Source organism: Lagopus leucura, unplaced genomic scaffold, assembly GCF_019238085.1.
Source record: "Lagopus leucura isolate 7727_CA_CO unplaced genomic scaffold, USGS_WTPT01 Super-Scaffold_100009, whole genome shotgun sequence".
Classification (NCBI taxonomy): domain Eukaryota; kingdom Metazoa; phylum Chordata; class Aves; order Galliformes; family Phasianidae; genus Lagopus; species Lagopus leucura.
This window is the reverse complement of record NW_024962266.1, coordinates 23875470-23896997: the sequence shown is the minus strand read 5'-3', so window position 1 is coordinate 23896997 and position 21528 is coordinate 23875470. Positions and strand designations below refer to the sequence as shown.

Here is a 21528-nt window from a genome sequence, read left to right as displayed (position 1 = left end):
CAACTTTGAGCTCCTTGGCTAGAAGGTCCCTTTTGCTCCCAGCCACTTTAGCTGCCGGAGTCCGAGTCAGGAACAGCAGGAAGAACTTGTCAGTACTGGTTTGATCTTGATTCACAGTGTGATTAAGTTATAGTCATGTCTATGCTTAAGCTCTCTTGCAATCCTTTAGAGATTTCTGTGAAGACTTGCTCAAGTTCAGGGGTATTTCTTTTTTAAGGCATAAATGTACACAGCGAAACAAAAGCAGCAGATTATTGGACAGATTTCACGTATGGATGGTGAGAGACAACACTGCCAGAAGTATTCTTTTTAACCCTTACAAGAAGTACAAGCTATTGGGAAATGGACTACTCAGACTGTATAATTTTGACGTGGTAATAAAAGAACTTTATCGTTACTAGTAGATAGCTTTATTACATCACAGTTTTGTCTAGTCAGTTTAATAACACAGTGAGTGATTGCAGGTTAGTTAAAGCCTCTCACTTCATTTTTCATTTCTCAAAAAGTTGTTATATTGGAAAGGCTTCAAACTGTTGAGGTACAACGAGTTCTGATATTTATTCAAGTTTAAAGAGAAAAGTAAGTGTGATCACTGGAAGCAAGCTTACTGAAAGTGCAAATGTAATCACACAGATTTAACGCAATTGCTTGTATTCTTTTAAAATCCAACAGTTTAAAGGTGCTGTTGTCTACCTGAAACTCACAACAAACTCAACGTTTGAGTTCATAAATTTGTTACCAGTGCTTTTTTATTCTAGATGTGTTTTAAGAACACGTTGATCTGTTTGGACAGATGGCTCCACTACTTCATTCCAACACTCTGAATGTTTTTATTTCCTGAAATGCGTACTCAAGGTCTGTGCTTGATTTTTTTTTACATTCAAAAATCAAATTCAATCTACACAGTGTTCAAGTTCAATGAAGATAAATGAAGCCAACTGAGCTTAGTTGTTTGTCATGTTGAATGCTGGTTGGTATGTACTGCCAATTAGAAAAAGTCTGCATTTTCTACCACAACTGTAAAGTGTTCCAGCTCTTTTATTAACTAACTACCAACCTTCTTGCCTTTTAAAACATTAAAAATATCTTCTAGTGACTTGTATATACACTGAAGGAATTCTTTACCATTCCTAGTTGGGTAAGAGGAAACATTGCAACCTATCCAATCATCATGTACTTGATATCCTACTCCAAAGCCATCAGGCACCACTGGGCCAAATCCTCCTAATTGCACAGCTGGACTAACCAATGTGCTTGTAGAAATGATGTTGTAATTAAGCCGAGCATAGGCTTGGTCTTGATAGAAATCAGGCAGTGCAGTGCCTTTGGATAAGGCCAAATAGCGCAACCCAAACAGATGTCGGTCAAATCCCTGACCTGTTGAAATAAAATAACAAGTATTAGAGATTTCTGTGGGAAGTAAACTCACTTATTTCAACCTCACACTGCTCCTAAGCCACAAAAGGTCTGTAGAGCTCAGAGTTTCGTCAGTATTAGCAAGAAGTACTTGTCATAACCCAGACATTTTGCACTTCTAATGCACTTATTAGAACAAAGGCTTGCTGTTGCACTGCTAGCCTCAACCAGGAATCACGATAGTAAACCAAACTGCAGTGTTAACAGACAACTTTAATAATGCATCACATTATTTATTTAGTTATCTGAGCATTTGCAGGTGATTTAAAAAAGAGATAAAGGATTTCCCAAATTTATTAATCTAAAAAGGAAGAGGATTTTGCATCAATAGAAAAAGGCAAATTTTAGACTCTGTTGGCTAATGTTCAATAGTCTTATTGAGTTTAATGAAGCAAGTTATACTTCTGGAAAGGTCAATTCAAAAGAAAAATACCAGGAGTAGCACAGCTGAGGAATCAGTTTGATTTGGAAGCTGTTACAGTCTTAATACCCCTACAGGCATAAGACAGCAACTCTTCAGTCATAAAGCTGAAGTTCTTAGTTGCTCTGGGGAATACAGTGTGCAGTTAAATATTTATCAGTGCTTCAAGTCACCCAACTGCTCTGTGGACAAAAACTGAAGTATAAAAACTTTTGGGCACATTAACAGTGAACTAGGAGCACAAAGGCATTCTCTCCCCATTAAGAAATGCATCTCAAAGAACACACTTTAAGCTGCAGCCTTCTGCTAGTTTTTGTTAAGTCTGCATGAATATAAGGCCTCCATCAAAATTCACAGAATCATAGACTGACCCGGGTTGGAAGGCACTCCAAGGATCATCAAGCTCCAACCCCCTGCCACAGGCAGGGCCACCAACCTCCATATCTAATACTAGATCAGGCTGCCCAGGGCTCCATCCAGCCTGGCCTTGAACACCTCCAGGGATGGAGCATCCACAGCTTCTCTGGTGCAAAGTAGATTTTTACAGCAACCTTAACAAACAGTTCAAAAAGCAGAGTGTTTGGTATAATGCAACTTACCCATAGCAGCTTCTTTTGTCAAACAGCCATGGTACTTTGAGCATTCCACAATCAACTCCTGAAGCTCTTCTGTGCTATGCTTGGACGGTTCCCTGACAAAAGCCTCTGAACATTTCTTTGTATGGACAGAGGCAGGACGTATGGTCTCTGTGCGTCCATGTTTGAAAGCTGCAGTACTACAAGATTCATACGTAGCAACAGTCTGATTGTACTGCCGAAGGAAAGCCATCTGGAAGGCAAGCTGAGCCACCGCATCTGGGCTTACCTTCTTCTGCTTCAGCAGTTCCTTGCCCCCTTCGCGGAACTGAATCATATTAAGAGACAGTCCTTCCACACTGGCATCAAAATTCTGCTTTGCTTTGGTAATTCCTGCTTTTAAGGCATCGTTCAGTTTAAAGTCAAGTTTCTGTACTGCTGTGGAAGAGTCTACTGAAGCAGGCTGGGACTGAGGGCTCACAGCTGGTACTTCGGTACTGTCTTTAAAGACTTCATTCTGGAATCTGAGTACAGCCACACCATCGCCCCAGGAATGTTCAAAATTAACTCCTGCAGTGCCATCTTTAGCTATGATAAGATTGAAGGATTTGTCATACCAGCGGTTAGCAGCATCTCCGTGCAACATTGTATGGGACAAGTGCACAAAGTCTTTAATGGGAAAATCATCTAAACTGAGACAAAACACAGCAGAGTCTACTTTTTGAAGAGCTTCCTCATTGCCATTATCCAGTAGCTGCTTTCTCAGCAATGCCCACGTATCTCTGTTCTCACTGGAGAGGTAGCCAAGAGGAAAGGCCGAGGCTGGACTGTTATCACTAAGGATGTATTTGAAGTGTGCTTGTATTTCTGAAGGTTTCAGCATATTTCCATCTCTATCAATAACATCAAACACATAAAAATTCCCCTTTCTCAGTACCAGTAAATGTTTTGCCTTTTCATCTGTATAAAGCTCATCTCTGTTGAGTTTAGGCAGCCGTGTGGAATTGAAGAGCCTGAAATACTGAGACATATCAAGAGGATATGCATTGACCATATAAGCACCAAACCAAGAAAGTGAAGAAGGCACAAATCGGATAATTTTCTTAAAGAGCTGAGTGTCACTTTTTTCGGGATTGAGGTGAAAAACTTCTGGTTCCAGATAACCAGCCCTGAAGGTCTTCATAAAACGTACAGCAGAAACAGTCATGTTTGTAGCTCGTATGAGTTGATCGTTATATTCAGATTTTGGATCAGGATTAAAAGACATAAATGCGTTAAAATTCAAAACGACAGGTTCACGTGCTTTTAGGTACATATCAAACCAGGGACCTGAAAACAGAGAGTTGAGAAACAGGTCAGAACATAAAAGCAGCATTCTGAATCAAACAGATGTTCAGAAAGTCAATATCCTGCCCCAGTGATCATAAATAAATACTTACTGCAGCACATATGAACAGGAAGAACATAAGCAATAATTTGTCCAAGGATTCTCCCAATGTCCAACCATGGTTACTAGTAAAAACACTGAATTTGGAGCTGTTTGTACAAAGATTGTTGTTGTTTACAATGAAGGAAAATTTCCTTGTTTTCTGTATGTCTCTAACAAATCGTAACTTTTTCCTCTTTCTATCCACTGACACTATCAACACTGAACAGAACTGGCAAAATGATGAGGTTAGAGAGAACCTCAAGGTAATTCTTCCAGGCTGAGAACAGACTTCAGGAAGAATTACATTTGCTACCCCAGGTCTTTTAGACAGTCTCACTTCATTGTGTGGCCTGTTGACATATCAAGAAGCACAAATGTGAAAGAAACGTTCTGTCCTTGCCATAACCACGGTCTAGCTCTAAGACGTGGTCATGCCTACACACATGTCTCTGAGAAACAAAATCCAGCAGTTAAGGCAGGAAGGGTGTTGGTTTTGTTTGTTCATTTGTTTATTTTAAGTAGGCTCTATTATTAACAACTTTGAACTCAGTAAGGTTTGGTACTACACGCTGTCAGGAAGCAGACAAAGGAAGCACGCGGCCACCAAAGACAGCTGATGGGCTGTAAGAAGGGCAATGGGCTAACTCAAGGATCTAAGTCACAATTACAATTCCTGGTCCTCACTGATTAGTAACCACATTCCTCACTGTCACATCGCCTTTTAACCTTGGTCTTGAAAGATGAAAATGGGGGCAACTATACATATGTTCTGCTTGGTTTTGAAAGTATCTCTTATGAGGCCTAAAAAAGGAATTATAACTAAATAAAAGGAAGATAAAAGCTCTGTATTTCACTGACACAAAGCAGAAGCATGTTGGTTAGTCTTGACAAACACGAGAGTCAGCAGCAGTTAAAACTCCACCTGCTCTACAAAGGGAATGGATAGCATGAGCTAATAAACTGAACAGCAGCTTGTATGTAATACTCTGTTATTCCCTACATAATTTGTGGTTGCTGTGCAACTTGCAAAGCCAACACCCTAATGAGTAATCTTGGTAGACAGACAGGACAACATGCAAACTCCCAATTCCACAGGTATTTGAGTATTTCCACCTTTGTTGCTACCCATCCATTCAAAACTTTCACAAGCTTATGCATTTGCTTCTGCATTGGAAGTCAGTGTAACAACAATTAGGATGAACAACCTAAAAGCTATGTATACCTCCCTCTCAATTTGTACTCCTTTATTCTCACCTTTCACTTTCTGCATCTCTCAGTTTCTTCTCCTCTTTATAAAAACATGTGTTCCTAGTGGTTGGGTTTTTTTGTTTGGTTAGTTTGGTTTTTTTTGGAGGGCACTGTTTCAAGTCCAAAGTACCGACCACTTTCCAACCTCCCTCACAGTTCTGTTTTCTTGCTAAGTAACTTGGAATTACTTGAAAATCATCACTTTCATTCCCTTAATAGAGCTGCCCGTGTAATTAACTTGTAATACAGACTATGCCTGTGGTTGATCTCTTCCTCCCATTGTTTTTCACTCCAATAGCACCACTTCTTTCCCTCCCTTTTCAACTGCAGTGAGCATTCTCACTCAACTACTTGAATATTTCCTATTCAAAAAGGGAAAAAAAATGTCCTTAGGACTGCAATTCTTGTTTAGCAACATTCCACCATCCTGCAGAATTTTGGTACATTCAAGTTACATGAAGGGCCTTCTTCATTTTACCAGATACTCAGAATTTGCACAAATACTGTTACAGGCAATATTCACAGCATGCTATTCCGAGCTTATGCAACAGAGAGCTTAAGTTTTAACCCATTTTATTTGTAGCATTATGAGCTGCCTATTATGAAGTATGATGACCTAAAGACTCCTTCTGCATCCAATCAGAATCCCAGAAACACAGAATGACCTGACTTGGAAAGGTTCACCAAAGATCACCAAGTCCAAACCCTGGTGCACACACAATCACTCAAAAACCAAACCCTATGAGAGCGTGTCCCAATGCACCCTAAGCACCAGCAGTTAAGGACTGTACCCACCACCCTCCGGGGCAGAACCTTTCCCTCACCCCTACCTGATCCTTACCTGAGGTAACTCCCCGCTGTTCCCTCAGCCCCCATCGCTGCCATCAGACAGCAGCGCTCAATTGCTGTCCCTCCTCTCCCTGTGAATAGCTGCAGCCACCATGACGCCTCCTCTCAGCCCCCTCTGCTCTGAACAAACCAAGGGACCCCTCATACAGCTTGCCTTTTACACCCTTCACCACCTTCACAGCTCTCCAGAAGCTCTCTTGGCCAACATACCTGTGATGTAACTAGTATGCTTGTTCTGGTTGTCTTGAGCAACTAGTTGCTCATGCAGCTCTCTTCCAATTCCCTTTTCGAACTGATGAGCAAGTTCTTCAGTTTTCCTACAGCAATCAGTAAAAGATTTGAAATGCTTTCACAATTCATATTTTCGATATGTAACATTCAACTTTAAAGCAACAAACGGTTCTGCATTATGACTATTTTATTTGTCCGTACCTGAACTGGTCATCATTTAAAAGAGGTTTCTGGGCGTTCAGATATCTCCTAATTGTATCTTCTAGTTTGGGAACAGGCAGTCTGAAGGAAGGGGAACAAAGACACTTGAGCAATGGTACTGATGAGGTTTCAGCTTCTTATAGCGCGGTCGCAATTTCTCTCCCCGCTTCTCTATCCTTCCTTATATCCCTTATTATCTCAATGACTTAGAAGTTTCTTAATGAAAGGAGGAGAAAGGGAATAGATAAATATGTCATCACAGCATAATGCCGTCATGAGAAACAAAACGCGACTGCTGTTATTGCAGTGAAGGCTCTTAAGACCTTGCAGGCAACACACCGACACAAACAGCTGCAAGGAGCAGCAGCCACACAGCAGAGAGGTTTAATTTCACAGAACCACCGAATCACAGGATATCCCGAGTCGGAAGGGACCCGTAAGGCCCATCTGGTCCGGCCCCGGCTCCACACAGGCCCACGCACCTTGGCAGCCACCTGCCGTCCCTGGGCTCCCGCATCACCATTCTCTTGCACGTTTCCCACCAGTATCGCTAAAAGCTTCCTCTCTGCCCGAACACGAAACAGATGAGTACCCACAAACAGCCAGCGAGCCCAGCGGGACCGCAGCTGAGCAGCACCACGAGGAAAGACGGCTGCCCTCTGCTCACAGCCCCTCCGGCCGCTCCCGACCTCAGCCCGCGTCCCCCGCTGCCCGAGGACGCTCCTTACAAGGCCCTGCGTCCCTTAGGCGCCCGCGGGGCCGCCGGTCCACCAGGGGCAGCGGCCCGCGGTACCTGGGCAGGCTCTTCTGGTAGTGCATGGTGGGCACGATGCTGCGGTGCAGAAACTCGGCAGCGCCCGCGCTGCTGTACGCCCGACGCCAATGGCACAACGCGTCCCGCCCAGCCGCCAGCTGCCTCGCCGCCATGTTGCCCGATCACTCGCCGTGCGGCGCCGCCCCGCTCCTCCCGCTGCCGCCGCCCGGGCCGGGACTGAGGAGCGCCCGCCCAGCGCAGGGGACTCCGCGGAGTGTAGCCGCGGCCGGGCAGTGAGGGGCTCGGAGGGCCGCCTAAAGGGCGAAGGGTGCCGGCTGCCGCGCTCGGGGTTGCTGCTCGGGGTTGCAGTTCCCCTGTTTGTGTGCATTCCGGAACGGCAGCAAACCTGTGTGCCTTGTGTCCGCGCTCAGACGGCAGTATGAGTTCAGTACTTTCTTGCATAAGCATTAATAAAATTTTACATGACTGTGTTGCTTTGTCAGCACTCCTATTCACCACGCACAATCGTATATTTTTTGTGTTTGGTGTGTGTGTGTCCATATGCCTTGCAGACCATACCGCGTCCTATTCGTGCTTCCAGGAGGACGCTTTGCTGACCCTTGAGCTCACTGTTGGCTCACCCCATTGCTCACACGTGAGCACGTACCTACACACACTGCCTTGCAGTGTAAAACAAAGCATTGCAAATACTCAAATGTGTTCTGTGGAGTATTTTCCATAAAAATACTGAACAATCAGTGTCTTGGGCTCTGCATAGCATTTCAGTGAGTGCAGTGCGGTGAGCAGTCATGGCTCTGTATTTTTGCTCATAAAAACAGCATTGGTACTGAGTGCAGACACGGTGAAGGAAAGGAAAGCAATCCCCATGGCTTACTCTGATAATCCTCTGAAAGTAAATTGGCCCTACTCTAATCAACAGAGTGGTGGAACAAAAAGTGAAATCTTTTTGCTTGCAGGATAACAGATGCCAAATGCCAGCAGCTTTCCCGTCCGTGTTTCAGCATACTTCTGGTTTCTGATCGATTCGTGGTTCTTACGCTGTACCTTCATTCTTGTTTTCGTCAGGAAAACAAAAAAATCCAAGCCTGCTTTAATTAATGAAGTCTAGTTTTACCTGGCTTGCCCTGTTGTGATAGTCCTGTTTAAAATGTCACCCACTCTGCCGTGCACAGAAAAACAGCGCGGTAACGTTCCTTCTCTGTGTTGGTGAGCATGACTTCACTGCTCCTTTGTAGGGTGGACGGACAGACCCCAAACTGGGAAGACCAGAGAATGCTCTGAGCATGTCACTTTGTTTTGAAGCAGTCTTGTTTTAGAAATACTACTGCATTCCGTTCTAATTTTCCAGAGCCCCCTAATCTTCTTGCAGGCTCTTAATGATGTAGTCGATAATAGGATTGTCGGTATTAATTTGGAACAATAATGCCAGCTGCTTGCTTGGTGGCGATTGGCAGAGGGGTGACCTTGCAGGTCAGCTAAGCAGAACTGGAAGTGCTTTGATCTGATCTATACAGAGCGAGGTCTGTTCCTCTCCAGCAAGAGGAGCGAGTGGATTCTCTCTCCATGGGATGCTGATTCCTCTCCAAGGAGCACGGAGGACACCATGGCGGTGGCTTTGGATGCGATCCTCGCTCGGATCAAGGATGTTTGTAAAAGGAACGGTTTGCTCATCCTCTCGGTGTTGTCGGTCACCATTGGCTGTCTCCTTGGGTTCTTCCTCAGGACAAGGCGGCTCTCCCAGCAGGTACGTGTGGCACCGCAGAGTGCATCACTGCAGGGAAAATACTTACATAACAAAAGGCACGTCAACTTGTGGAACTTCAGGATGGATTTTTCAAGATAAAAAACATGTCTGTGTGCTTGTTCAATTAGTGTAATTTGATTTGTTTGTTAATCTACATACTGCTCCTTGGGGCTCTCACAATTCTCAGACTATGTATATGGCAGAGGTTCTGGTCTTTAAGACACTAATAAATCCAGTATAGCCCCACTGTAACAGCGTGATAATAATAAGCTACATGCACGTTAAAAACAGTATGTTTGTTGGATTTTATGTTAGTTTGGAATGTGTACATCTAAAGAAAACGCTGGCAATAATTTTCACCGTCAGGTGTACGGAGGTACAGATGTTTGTGCTACACTGATGGTATTTTATATTAATAAATATGAGATCTCCCATTTTTAACCAACCATGATATTAAATTCCCTTGGGGATTTCTCCTCCAGTGTACTTCAGCTAAGCTCTTTGCAGCTACTTGTTTCTTACTGCTGTATCCATCTGTCAGTAAACAGGACAACAGGCACTGCTGAATGCTTTGAGTACACAGTGGAAATCTCAATTAAAAATGATGGCACTTAGTAAACACAATACCTTAAAACAGTTCTCTGTTCTGCTGCCCTAACTGCAGTCTGAACACTTTTTGTGTCCAGTCAGTAGCTTCATACACAGCTAGCAAAACACACAAAATGCAGAATAAAAGGATTATTCAGGGCAACCTATTCACAGTAGGGAGGCAGCATATTTCATTTTTGTCTTACTTTACAAAGGAAAAATGCTGTGTGTGTTTTTGTTGAATTAAGACACAGTATGTAATTTAATTAATTTTAAAATAGTCTTTTAAAGCGTACAGTCTTTGCCACCTTACCTACTAGAGCTGCAGATTTTACCTGCTTATACCCCTTGACCAACAGCTGTAGCAGGACTCACAAGGGCAGGCTGTCTCAAAACAGTGAGCATCTCTCTGTGTATTTCCAGGAAATCAGTTATTTCCAGTTTCCCGGTGAGTTACTGATGAGGATGCTGAAAATGTTGATTCTCCCCCTGGTTGTCTCAAGGTAAGTGAAGACAATGCTTGTTCCCATAGCCACTGAAGTTTCCTAAATAGTGCATGCAATCAACACTGTTTTTTAACTGAATAAATGTTGGAGAGCCAGGAACTGCTGCACATTAAGATTTAAAGTAGAGCTATGACCATCTTTTTTAATCAGTAGGAACATTTCTCTAATACTTCATACAGGTACTATAGAAATAGAAGTTAAGTGTTTGGAAAACATTTACCCCACCATACCAAAAAGTCTACCTTAAATTTCAACAATTGAAATACTGCACCACACAAAGAAGATGAAAAAGCATATTTAGTTTATAATCTTTTGCAGTGCTTTGAGAAATTTGCTGCAGAGTGAGAAATACTGGGAGAAAAAACATATGTCCAGTGAGTTACTGATGTATGCCTGGCTTCAGGTAGAAGTGAAAGTGGTTTCTTAATACATTAAAGGTGGAAGCTTGAATGGTGCCACCTTGCTGGTGCCAGAGTAATGATCTAGATCCCAATGCTCAGGATGCTCAACTGGCTGCCTGTGGAAAGCTTTTCTCCCCTTTAAATTTATGTCTTCCAGCTGATTACAGTAACAACCAAACCAGTAAGATGGACAAAAGCCCTCTCATGTACACAGTGCTGAGAGGAGACATGAAGAGTAGCAAAGCTAACTTTACCTTAACAGATCTTGTAATATTTGGTGCCTTTCCTTGAAGCCTCAGCTTCTGGAACCTAATAGATATGTCAAAAACTCATCTTTCATTTTAAGAGAAAGATGTGTTCCTAGACTTAGATCACTGAGAGTTAAAACACAAATCCAGCACTAATTTTATTCTTAAATGCCACCTTTGCATCTCACTTCTCATGGTTTTTCACAGAATGAAGCCAATTCGTGTCCTTGCATGTCTAACACAGACAAGATGACCATAGACTCATAACTGGTTCTGTCCCACACTGCTAGAAAACATCAATGCATGATAAAAGATTTTTTTGGAGAGATGGAAGGAGAGTTTTCCTAGGAAAACATCAATGAGGAAGTGATGTGCTAAGGATAGAAGAGAGTAGAGTTGCATGCCTTCCCTAAAATGTTTTGTTCTTTAGATTCGCTTGTGTGTTTTGATGTGCTGGGAGGAGAAGCAGCGCGGTGCAAAAGAGCTGTCTGACACAGGCTGCAGTTGCTATAGGTTACCTATGGATCTGTCAGCAGGGAATCTCTGAGCCGTACTCAGAATTGATGAATTCAGTTTTTTAAGGAAGGGAGAGAAATCACTTAAAGAAGAGAACTTAAAAGGGATTAGCTTTTCTTGTAGGACAGCATGAGTCTCACTCCCTCTATAACAAACTAGCCCTTTCTGAAATTTCAGGCGGTTCTGCAAACAAAGAACAGTCCAGATGTAGTTACATTCTTGTACATCCATTTTGTTTGTTTGTTTTATGCAGTCCTGAACCACGTGTGTGGTTCAGAAGATTGACAAGACTAGAAAATCTCGCACTTACTGGTCACTAGCTCAAATCCAGTTCATATAGAAGTGGCTGAAAAATTGTGCTGTCCTTGTGACCTGATAGTTAAAATGGGAACTTTGCATGCAGTTTCTCTGAGAAAGGAGAGATACTCAGGAATCTCTGAACTGTATTTATTTTAAAAGTTCGTTCCTGCAGAAGAAATCAGTCAAACATCAGGAGATTGTTTCTTCACTGTGTTGTTCCTTAGCTTATGCACTTACGTCACAGCACCTGGAAGTGCTCTTGTGGCTCCTTCTGATGTTTCCTGTCACCTGTGGTTTTACTTTTTGTTTTTCTGGATACACATAAGTCTTGAAAAGCAACTGCCAGTAAAACTAGCCAGCCAGTTTGAGCCCCACGTGAGTTTTTGGGGTTGGCTTGATGTGGGCCTTCATTAAGGATGGCAGTTGATATTATTTCAGTTATCTGGTTACATAACAAGCTTTATAGCATCATACAATGCTCTAAAAGAAGTGTATTTTGCTTGTTCCCATCCTTTGCTCAGAGTTTTAGCCCTGCTCATCCCTGTAAGCTCGTGATGTACAGAATTTGCTGTGGTGAGAACAGGTAGCTGCATAGCAATAGCTGCACAAACAACATAAAGAAAGATAAATAGTTTGACAGAGTTTATATCTGCCCTAGGAATATTTGCTACAGCATTGGATTTTAGACCCTGCAGTTAGCAGATGCACAGTGTTTCTTACAGGTATAAACAAACACAGGATTCTATTTTTAATACTGGAAATGGGAAAAACAAGAGAGCTGAGAGAGAGTAGAAGCCAAGCATGAATTCATGGTTGAACACATAACGCTGTCTTAGACTGAACAAAGCTGAAAGATCATCTGCAGACCCGAAGTTCTCTGATTCTTTTTGGGATAGAGGCCTCGATTCTCTTCTGCTGATTACTGCAGTGCAAATAGTGTGTTTTCTCTTGTATATCCAAAAGGTTTCAGCAAATATCTCAGGTTTTCAAACAGACACATTCACAGCAGTGACAGAGGTGGATCTCAGCGCATCCTGCCCAGAGTGCTCTGATATGTCTAGAAAAGCATGGGTCTTTAGCTATGATCTGCTGATGAGCTCGTTTGTTAACCAGCCTTGTCTCCAGATAATGAATTTCCTCACTTCAGCCAGGAGATGGCTCTGTCTGGAAGAGCCAGGAACCACGAGCTGTTAGTGGAGTGTTTGCAGCCGTTCCAGTGCAGTAGTAGCACATCTGGAGGCCTTTGAGGCTTTTCCTAGGAGTGTTACCTACCAGAAAATCTCTTGCTCAATATAGTTAACAAAAAGCTCTTCAGTTTGCTAAAGCAAACACTCCCAGTGCCAGCAGTGGCCGGCACAGGGGCTGGCTGTGTGCAGGTCTGGCACTCTGACCATCACAGTGCAATAACTCACGTGGTGCCACTCTCTGCTGAGCATCTCTGCCCTTGTGCCCAGGGTCTGGAGAAGGCAGGCTTAGGAAGACCAAGGCTTGCAGCCTGTGGGTAGTATGTCCAGATAACACTAGAAGTGAACAGATTATTTTTTTCCCTATATCCAGATGTATAGTTTCACAGGCTTTACAGGAACTTAATCATCTTGTGCTGATCTCAGAATAATTATTAGATTTTAAATTTATTTAACAATAACCATTTTTTTTTATAATTAAGAAACATTGTGTAGCAGAGATTTGATCCTTTCTTTTGTGCAGAATTGATTAAGGAAAGATTGTTCCCTTTATAGTCACACCTAAATAACTAATTTGACCTGGATTTTTTTAGAAAAAGTCCTCTGTCCTTTAAGTGTACTGTTCCTAATTCAAGCAGATGTATGCTAATAAAAATTACATTTATTTTAAAGGTTCATTTAGGGGTAGTAATAAATGTTTGATACTTTTGGGGTTTTGTTGGTTGAATTAAATATGATATGCTAAATATAGAACTGTCTGTCTTTGAGGGGATTCCTGTCCATAATGCCATCAGTTCTGGTAATCCCTTATCCTTCTGCTCAGATTCCTGAGTGGGTCATTTAGTTAGGAAATTACTCCATCATAGTATCCTTTTACCCATATATATATGTGTAGATATATATATATGCATGATTTTTTTTTCAGTTATTTGATTAGGGGAAACCACTGGCATTTTAACATCCCACTAATGAAAAATATTGCTCTTACTGATTTATGGAATTCTGTTCTTGTTCAGCTCTACTGCTCCATACCAGAACCTGTTAGCTATACTTGAGGAGCTGACAACTGTGTGGATGGACTTTGTAAGATGTGGAGACACGCTGGGTGCAGGCAGATGTGAGCTCACTCGGCCCATGAGCCAAGCAGACCTGCACCAGCTCTGAGCCGGAAGCCACAGAGCCGCATCAGCGTGGCTTTGCTCCCAGGCCTGTGTGTGAAGAGCTGTTGTGGCTCCATGGCTTCCGGACCAGTCTTGGCAGCTCAGGCTGAAAACAGAGCATGTCCACGTCTGTCTGCAGTTGCCTGGGTAGATGTACCCTAAATAACTTCTTGCAACAGAATATTCTCTGAGAGTTTAGGGTTTAGTGATGCTGTGAGACAGGCCGGGGGCTTGGGAAAATTGTGCTGTGCATGAAACTGATAATACACCACAGACTGGAATTTGTCTGTTTTACTACTTAAGTTTACAGTTTGCTAGGGATGAAAAATTTGACCTGGTCACTCAGAGGCCGGAACTGAATTTTGCAATCTGAAATTTCTACCATGAATATGAATCTGTGACTGATGTAGCCAACATTATGTCCATTCATAAGGGAGATACAAATCTCTACAAGGTGATGAAATTATTTCTTTTTTTTTTTTTAATCTATCATTAAATTTAAACCAAAAAGCTAGCTAAAATTCATTCACACAAAAGTACTGGTTTGGTATGAATGATAGTATGGTCAGTGCTATTTCTTTTAATCCTTTCTTGGAACTGAAAATTGAACAGGAAAGGATAGACAATATGAACTTCTGGTCCATTCTGGTTTGGGTCTTCTCTGCTGTGTATGAGTTAAACTATTGCCTCTAATCATTCTTTGCTAAATATCAGTCACTGTTGCTATGTTTAGGCAGTGGCCAAGCTGGGCTCTGGGGCTTAATGAAGTGCAATAGAAAAATACTGGCACTCAGGAACAGGACTACCCAGCAGAAGAGAAGGAACATTCTGTTGGGTTAGTGTGGGAGAATCTGAGAATACTTGAATGGTAACATAAAGCATGTATATCATCCCATTTCTGAATCACCTGTTGTGTGTATCACTGTAATAGAAATAACAACACTCATAAATTTCACCCTGGTGAGAATAAGGTGTTAACCCTTTCCTAGGATATGTTATCTGCAGTTTTACTGTGGAGAGAATTAATCTAGAGACGAGAGTTTTAAGGAGAGAACTTAAGGAAATAAATGTGTAAAGTTTTCAAATGAAAAGCAGAACTGTACTTGAATGAAAGTGAACGGGAAGTTCTACTCATAGGTGAGAATTGATCAGAGAGGAAGCTCACCAAACACCAGTAACTGCTTTAAATTACCCATATCTCTATTGCACTGCAGAACTGATCACAGGTCACCCCAAAAGTTCTCCAGATGATGCTGTAAGGTTTAAGCATGAGCTTGTAGAGGAAAATTTGATTCTACCTTCTTAGGAGACCTTGTGAATCCTCTCTCCATGCCTCAGATATTTTCAGAGGTTACAGTACATTACAAACTAACGTTTTCTTGTAGCTACATGTGTTTAGAGATATCATATTTAGTAGTCAGATCCAATAGAATCGTTGAATCATAGAATCACTAAGGTTGGAAAAGACCTTAAAGATCAAGTCCAACCGCCACCTAACCATGCCCCCCTAACTCTAACAACCCTCCACTAAATCACGTCCCTGAGCACCACATCCAAACGGTTTTTAAACACACCCAGGGATGGTGGTCTTCTGCTGGTTTTTTTTTAACTGGCATAAACTGTTTTCAGTGAAAAATGACATACGGCAGAGTTTTTCATGTCATAATGACAAAGTTGGACCAGTTCCATACAAATTATTTAGGCAGTATCAGTAGGGATGTAACGATGTGCAGCAGACATCTGGAGTCACAAAGTGAATGAGTGTGGAGAGCACTGATAGATTTTACAAATGGGATTCAAATAGTTTGTGACCAGAATTCTTCTGCAGTCTTCTTAGTATGAAGTAGTTTATGTCTTGCAAAGAAATGGCAGTGGCATGTGAAGTTTGAGGAGCTGGCTGAAATCCTTCTGTTTCCTTAGGATGGAGCCATGTGTGAACAATAAACAGTTGAATAAATCTGACTTTTTTATAATCGGAATTTGTATTCCAAATCCTTCTGGTGTTTTCTTAATCTAAAAATAGTTGAAAGAACTGTCTGACCAGAAAATCAAGTATCATTGAGTTTCTTGGCTCTTTCCCTAGATGGAAGCTTCACATCCATACTTAACAGATAATTTATTTTTATTTGCATCCCAACTTCTGAATTTAGGAAATGTTTTATCAGAACAGCTAAAGTCAACCTGCCGGCCTGAATTCTGCGTGTGCTGTAATATAATGTCTCAGGTCTTCTTCGTCAGTGAGTGATCAAAAGTTGCTCTTGGTTCCTTCTAGCATTCACAGATTGTCACTTTGGCTTCACGTGTTGGATTACTGGAGAGGAAGTAGTGGCAGAACAGCCATTGGACATTGATGTTCATTGTGTGCTGAGCAAAGTCCTGCCTGTTCTGCATTAGTTTGTAAGAACAGATTCCCTGTAGCACACTAATAAAGTACAGTGCATTATTTGATTTCCTGCTCAAAAAAAATGGATGTCATGATTAGCTAGAAATGTAGATTTATTAGTTTCAGTTTCTTTTCTTGAAGCCTAGCAGTATAATTAAACATAGTTACTGCAAATAGCATATTGCAGACAGCTTGATTTTCTGACATCTTTATTTGCTTTTTGAAGACAGAGAGCAAGATTTTCTATCATGCTTGACACCTTTGAGATGCCACTGTCTTTAGCAAAATAGCTACCAGTGTCAAAACATGCCTGGACATTTTCCTGCTTGGGGAACATGCTTTAGGTCCCAAAGGTCCCTTACAACTCCTACGATTCTGCTATAGTGTGATTCTGTGATTCTTGTGTGACATGTATACAGGTAGAGACTGACAGATGTGCCAACTAGTGTGTTTGTGCATGTCTGAACAGGAGGAGTCTTTTCCTGTGCAGTGTGATATGACATCTGGAGATAAAAAACTGATGTCACTTTAAGTAAAAGAAGACCATGCAGGTAAAGCAGAAATGGCTTCGGTCTTCCCACCAGTACCACTGTCTCTGTGGTGTATGTTGTCAGCAGCAGACATGTCTGTCACAGTCATAGCAGCACCTAGCTCTGTTGGTATTCCATCATGTTAGAAAAAGGGAAGAATATCCTGGAAAGAAAAAGTCATTCTGATCCCTGCTGCTAAAATCATTTCAACTTTACTGGAGACTAAGAGCACAATCAAGCATCAAACTGTAGGAAGAATCAGAGAAGGTTCCTTATTTCTTTCTCTCATTACTGTGAAGTGTCTTATTTTCATTGTTGCAAGATGTTTCTCTATAAATGGTACCTCCATGGAAATGAAACAGCCCGGTCACCAATGAGGGAAGTGTGGATGGTCCATGACAGTACAGAGATAGCTTCAGGCTGCCAATTTCCACTACAAATTATTTGTCTTTAGATAAGTGCCTTAATTTTGCTGTTTCCTTGTCTGTAGAAGATAAATAGTGCCTTCCTGTATGATAGATTTTTATATTAGTGAAGCATTTTAAGATGAGTAAATGGCTTGAGCTGTGGAAATGGAGATTATTACCATGTTGAAAGTTAAAGGCACTGACCTTGACAAAAAGCTACAAGACAGCCTGCCTGCCCAATGGAGCAGCATTAGTGGAGCCTGCACTTCACTTTCATGATGCTTGACTGTAATATAATCCCCTCTAATGTAGCTGTTAGAGGAGCTTCCCAGCCTCACTGGCAGAATTTGCTTAGCCAGGTCTTTTCTATGGCATGCAATTACAAAATGAGAATGGGAGAGTGGGAATGGGATGAATGAAAACAAACATGATTGTAGGACCAACTGCTTGTGTTTAATACTTGACCATTACTTCTTGACAGGATTAATGTCTTTCTAATCACACTAATCCTTTCTGATAACTTCATCCATAATCCATCTATTTCAAAGCAACATCCAGATGGCTTCTGGTGGCGAGGAAGACAAAATAAACAAGCAGAATGGAGTCTTTACTGCAGCTCCTTGTATTTCCCATTTCTGGGGACAGGTTTTGGTCTTGATGGAAGTAAAAAAATTGCTTTTTATCAGAAGGCAACAGATAAAAAAAGAAGAGAATGGCAGAGAGAATAGAAAGTTCTGTTTTTGTACGTAAATAAAATACTTCATAAATACTCTGATGCTTATCAGTGACGACCAGAAAAAGCCTAGAGATGCTCACAAGAGTTCAGCTAATTGTTTGCAGGGGCTAATTAGATTTCCAAGATATTGAAAGAATTCCCTTCCTCATTATTTAAAGCCTGCTAGAATAATTTTTGGCATTTTACACAGATTTCTCTCCAAGCAGACATGAAACATAGTATTTAATAGTTCCATTTGCTTGTACTGTTACCAATGTTTAAAACAATATAGTAACTGACCTCGTGTTTTTATTTAGTCACATTTAGAATAATTTCTGGAGATACAGACATCTTCCTTTTCCCTTCGAGTTTCCCTCTAAGAGCTTCATCTAAGTTACACTGGATCTTCCACTGATCCTCCTCACTGTTCTCCCTCAACAAAGATCCAATAAAGACATGATTTATTGTAACATTTCATAAATCATATGGAGACTTTTCCCCCCAAATAAACAAAATTTAATCAAGCCATTCTAGAGAAAATAACGTACCTATTTTGTTGTTTATTTGAGCTTTTTTACTAACAGCAAACAATTAAACAATTGAAGTCTTAAAGAAATAATTAAGCCTTAAATATCAACCCCACTAAAATGCTGCAAGTAAATAAATTTTTTTAATGGTTTTCAACATCCAGCTTCTGAACAAACTGCTACCATCTTATTCATTGCCTTCCTGACTCTTTCTCCAATAAAAATGAAAGTAGTTGGGAGAGGAGATGAGACAGATTTGGCTGAATGGAAACAACTTATTTACTGAAAACAAAGCAGAGTAGATTTAGAATTGCCCAAGTCTTAGTTAAATAAATAAATAAGTAAATAAATAAACAAAACAAGCTGGACATTTTTTACTTGTTAAGAAAAGAAGTATAAAATTTAAGGAAGAATCTCTTCCTGCAAATACCATGAAGCATCAGTTTTATATCACAAAGAGATCTGAAGGTTATTAAACACAACTTTGAAGAGGCTTGAAAGCCACAGAAATCCAAGGACCATAGGGCAGATATGTACACAGATATATAGGACATAGAACAAATTTGGAGGTTATTGTTCTAAATTGTGCATAATCTCTGAGCATACACAACTTCATCCAGGATCTGCTGGACAAACAAGATCATAGAATAAAACAGCAGACTCTTCTAGTCAGCAGAAAAAAGAACAACACAGAAGGATCATTTTCACATGTAGCTGGAACAACCTGCGCAGGAAATAAAGAGGTTGTGGGGCTGTTTCGTTTGTTTTGATGCCTGTTATTACATCCAGTACCAGATGTTTCAAAGCAAGGTGCAAAAAAACCTTTTAAATCATAGAAATCAGATTTCACTTACACCCTGCTCTACGAGGTTTAATATTTCACCCAAAACTAATTCAAATGTATTTTGGAGGCCTTAAACTTGACATTGTATTTTTTTCAATACAAACTAAGAAATGGTCCCTAAATATGAAATTGTAAGAGCTTTTTTTCTTGTTTCGTTTTTTGGCCAGACTGATTAAATGAGTGAGAAATGTCGTAATTATTCAGAAAAGCTGCAGGTTGGTTTTCATTGTGTTATTCCTTTCTTGTCTACATGGCAATCATATTATGGAAGCTATGCATGAAGCATATTTGTAGAAGTTACTTAAATACATGGGAAGTCAGGCGATTTTAACCTATAAATCAAAAATCTGCCCTGCTATTCCAAGCCTAATCAGATTCTCAGGATTTATAAGAATTTAAAGTATCCTGGTTTTCACTCGTTTGTGTTTCTTAAGAGGCTGGTTCTGAAGGGCACAGAAACATCTTTGTTCAGTCATAGAAGATGCTTGGGCTGCTGTTGGCAAGGGTAGCAATATAGCCAAGAGTGTCTAATGAACGTTAGTTTTAAAGGTAAAACCTGAACATGACCAGTGATCGTAGGAAGCTACTCCTTCCGAATTCCTTATTCCATACAATAACTGTGATGTCTGCTAATCTTGGTGCCTTCTGTTCTGTTACTTCTGACATCAAATGTATGAAGTCAAATGAAAAGCTTAATGAGTGACTACAGTCTCTGACTGTTTACAGACATTTCTTCCTGAAAATTAGTCTGAGCAATTGCTTAAAATGTTCACTGATGCTCCACAGCCTTCCTAAAACTGCTTCCACTGGTTCCTTCTTCAAACTGAACTTTGCAGGCCATGAATAACACGCAGCTTTATTTGAACCCAGACTTTGATTCATGCTTCATCACACCACAGTTTCTCCTGTTGATGGAACAGCTTGTACTGGATGTCATCTCCAGACAACTGGAAGAAGAGGAGGTTATCAGGAGTAGTCAGCACGGGTTCACAAGGGGGAGGTCGTGCTTGACCAACCTGGTAGCCTTCTATGATGTTGTCTCTGGCTGGGTGGATAGGGGGAGAGCAGTGGATGTAGTCTACCTTGATTTCAGCAAGGCATTTGATACTGTCCCCCACGACATCCTTATAACAAAGCTGAGGAAGTGTGGGATAGATGAGTGGACAGTGAGGTGGGTTGAGAACTGGCTGACTGGCAGAGCACAGAGGGTCGTCATTGGTGGTGCAGAGTCCGGTTGGAGGCCTGTAAGCAGCGGTGTTCCTCAGGGGTCTGTGCTGGGTCCGGTCTTGTTCAACATCTTCATCAATGACCTTGATGAGGGGATAATGGCCACCCTCAGCAAGTTTGCTGATGATACGAAGTTGGGAGGATTGGCTGACACGCCTGAAGGCTGTGTTGCCATTCAGCAAGACCTGGATAGGCTGGAGAGCTGGGCAGAAAAAAACCGGATGAGGTTTAACAAAAGCAAGTGTAGAGTCTTGCATCTGGGGAGGAATAATTCCATGCACCAGTACAGGTTGGGGGATGAGCTGCTGGAGGGGAGCTCTGCGGAAAGGGACCTGGGTGTCCTGGTGGACGACAGGTTGGCCATGAGCCAGCAGTGTGCCCTTGTGGCCAAAAAGGCCAATGGCTTACTGGGGTGCATTAAAAAGAGCGTGGCCAGCAGGTCAAAGGAGGTGATCCTCCCCCTCTACTCTGCCCTGGTAAGGCCTCATCTGGAGTACTGCGTCCAGTTCTGGGCTCCCCAGTACAAAAAAGACAGGGATCTCTTGGAAAGAGTCCAGCGGAGGGCCACGAAGATGGTGAAGGGCCTGGAGCATCTCCCCTATGAGGAAAGGCTGAGTGAACTGGGTCTGTTCAGCCTTGAGAAAAGGAGACTGAGAGGGGACCTGATCCAGGTCTATAAATATCTAAGGTGTGGGGGGCAGAATGGCGAGGCCGGACTCTTTTCAGTGGTGAGTGGAGACAGGACAAGGGGAAATGGCCAGAAACTGGAGCATAGGAAGTTCCGCACAAACATGCGCAAGAACTTCTTTACAGTGAGGTGACGGAGCACTGGAACAGGCTGCCCAGGGAGGTGGTGGAGTCTCCTTCTCTGGAGATGTTCAAGACCTGCCTGGATGCCGACCTGTGCGACCTGCTGTAGGGAACCTGCTTTGGCAGGGGGGTTGGACTCGATGATCTCTGGAGGTCCCTTCCAACCCCTACAGTTCTGTGATTCTGTGATTCTGTTGCATCTCCATAGTTAATTACTTTTGAGAACTTTCTCATCACAGCATGAAGCAAGCATGACTTTATCTGGTGACAGGATAATCTCATTACAGATGATG

At 41.8% G+C, this 21528-nt stretch overlaps 2 protein-coding genes across 2 annotated transcripts in view; one reads left to right on the top strand and one right to left on the bottom strand.

Moving 5' to 3' along the window:
• Positions 1-394: 394 nt before the first annotated feature.
• CPT2 (carnitine palmitoyltransferase 2) lies at positions 395-7302 on the bottom strand. Its single transcript, XM_042873422.1, has 5 exons — positions 7164-7302; positions 6371-6451; positions 6149-6255; positions 2437-3741; positions 395-1377 (listed from the first exon to the last, which is right to left on the bottom strand). The coding sequence occupies exons 1-5, from the start codon at positions 7295-7297 to the stop codon at positions 1046-1048; spliced, it is 1959 nt and encodes a 652-aa protein (XP_042729356.1). The 5' UTR covers positions 7298-7302; the 3' UTR covers positions 395-1045.
• A 1446-nt stretch (positions 7303-8748) lies between these two features.
• SLC1A7 (solute carrier family 1 member 7) overlaps positions 8749-21528 on the top strand; it is a 43893-nt gene continuing 31113 nt past the window's right edge. The window contains exons 1-2 of the mRNA XM_042873824.1: positions 8749-8889; positions 9901-9980. Of these exons, the coding sequence (XP_042729758.1) occupies positions 8749-8889; positions 9901-9980 (221 nt within the window). The remainder of the gene's footprint in view (positions 8890-9900; positions 9981-21528) is intronic.

Excerpts from the sequence above, each read along its gene's own strand:
- CPT2 (XM_042873422.1), bottom strand. The coding sequence starts at position 7,297 with ATGGCGGCGAGGCAGCTGGCGGCTGGGCGGGACGCGTTGTGCCATTGG. Across the intron at positions 6,256-6,370 it reads TTAAATGATGACCAGTTCAG|GAAAACTGAAGAACTTGCTC; the intron begins GTACGGACAAAT and ends TGATTGCTGTAG. Across the intron at positions 1,378-2,436 it reads GACAAAAGAAGCTGCTATGG|GTCAGGGATTTGACCGACAT; the intron begins GTAAGTTGCATT and ends TTATTTCAACAG.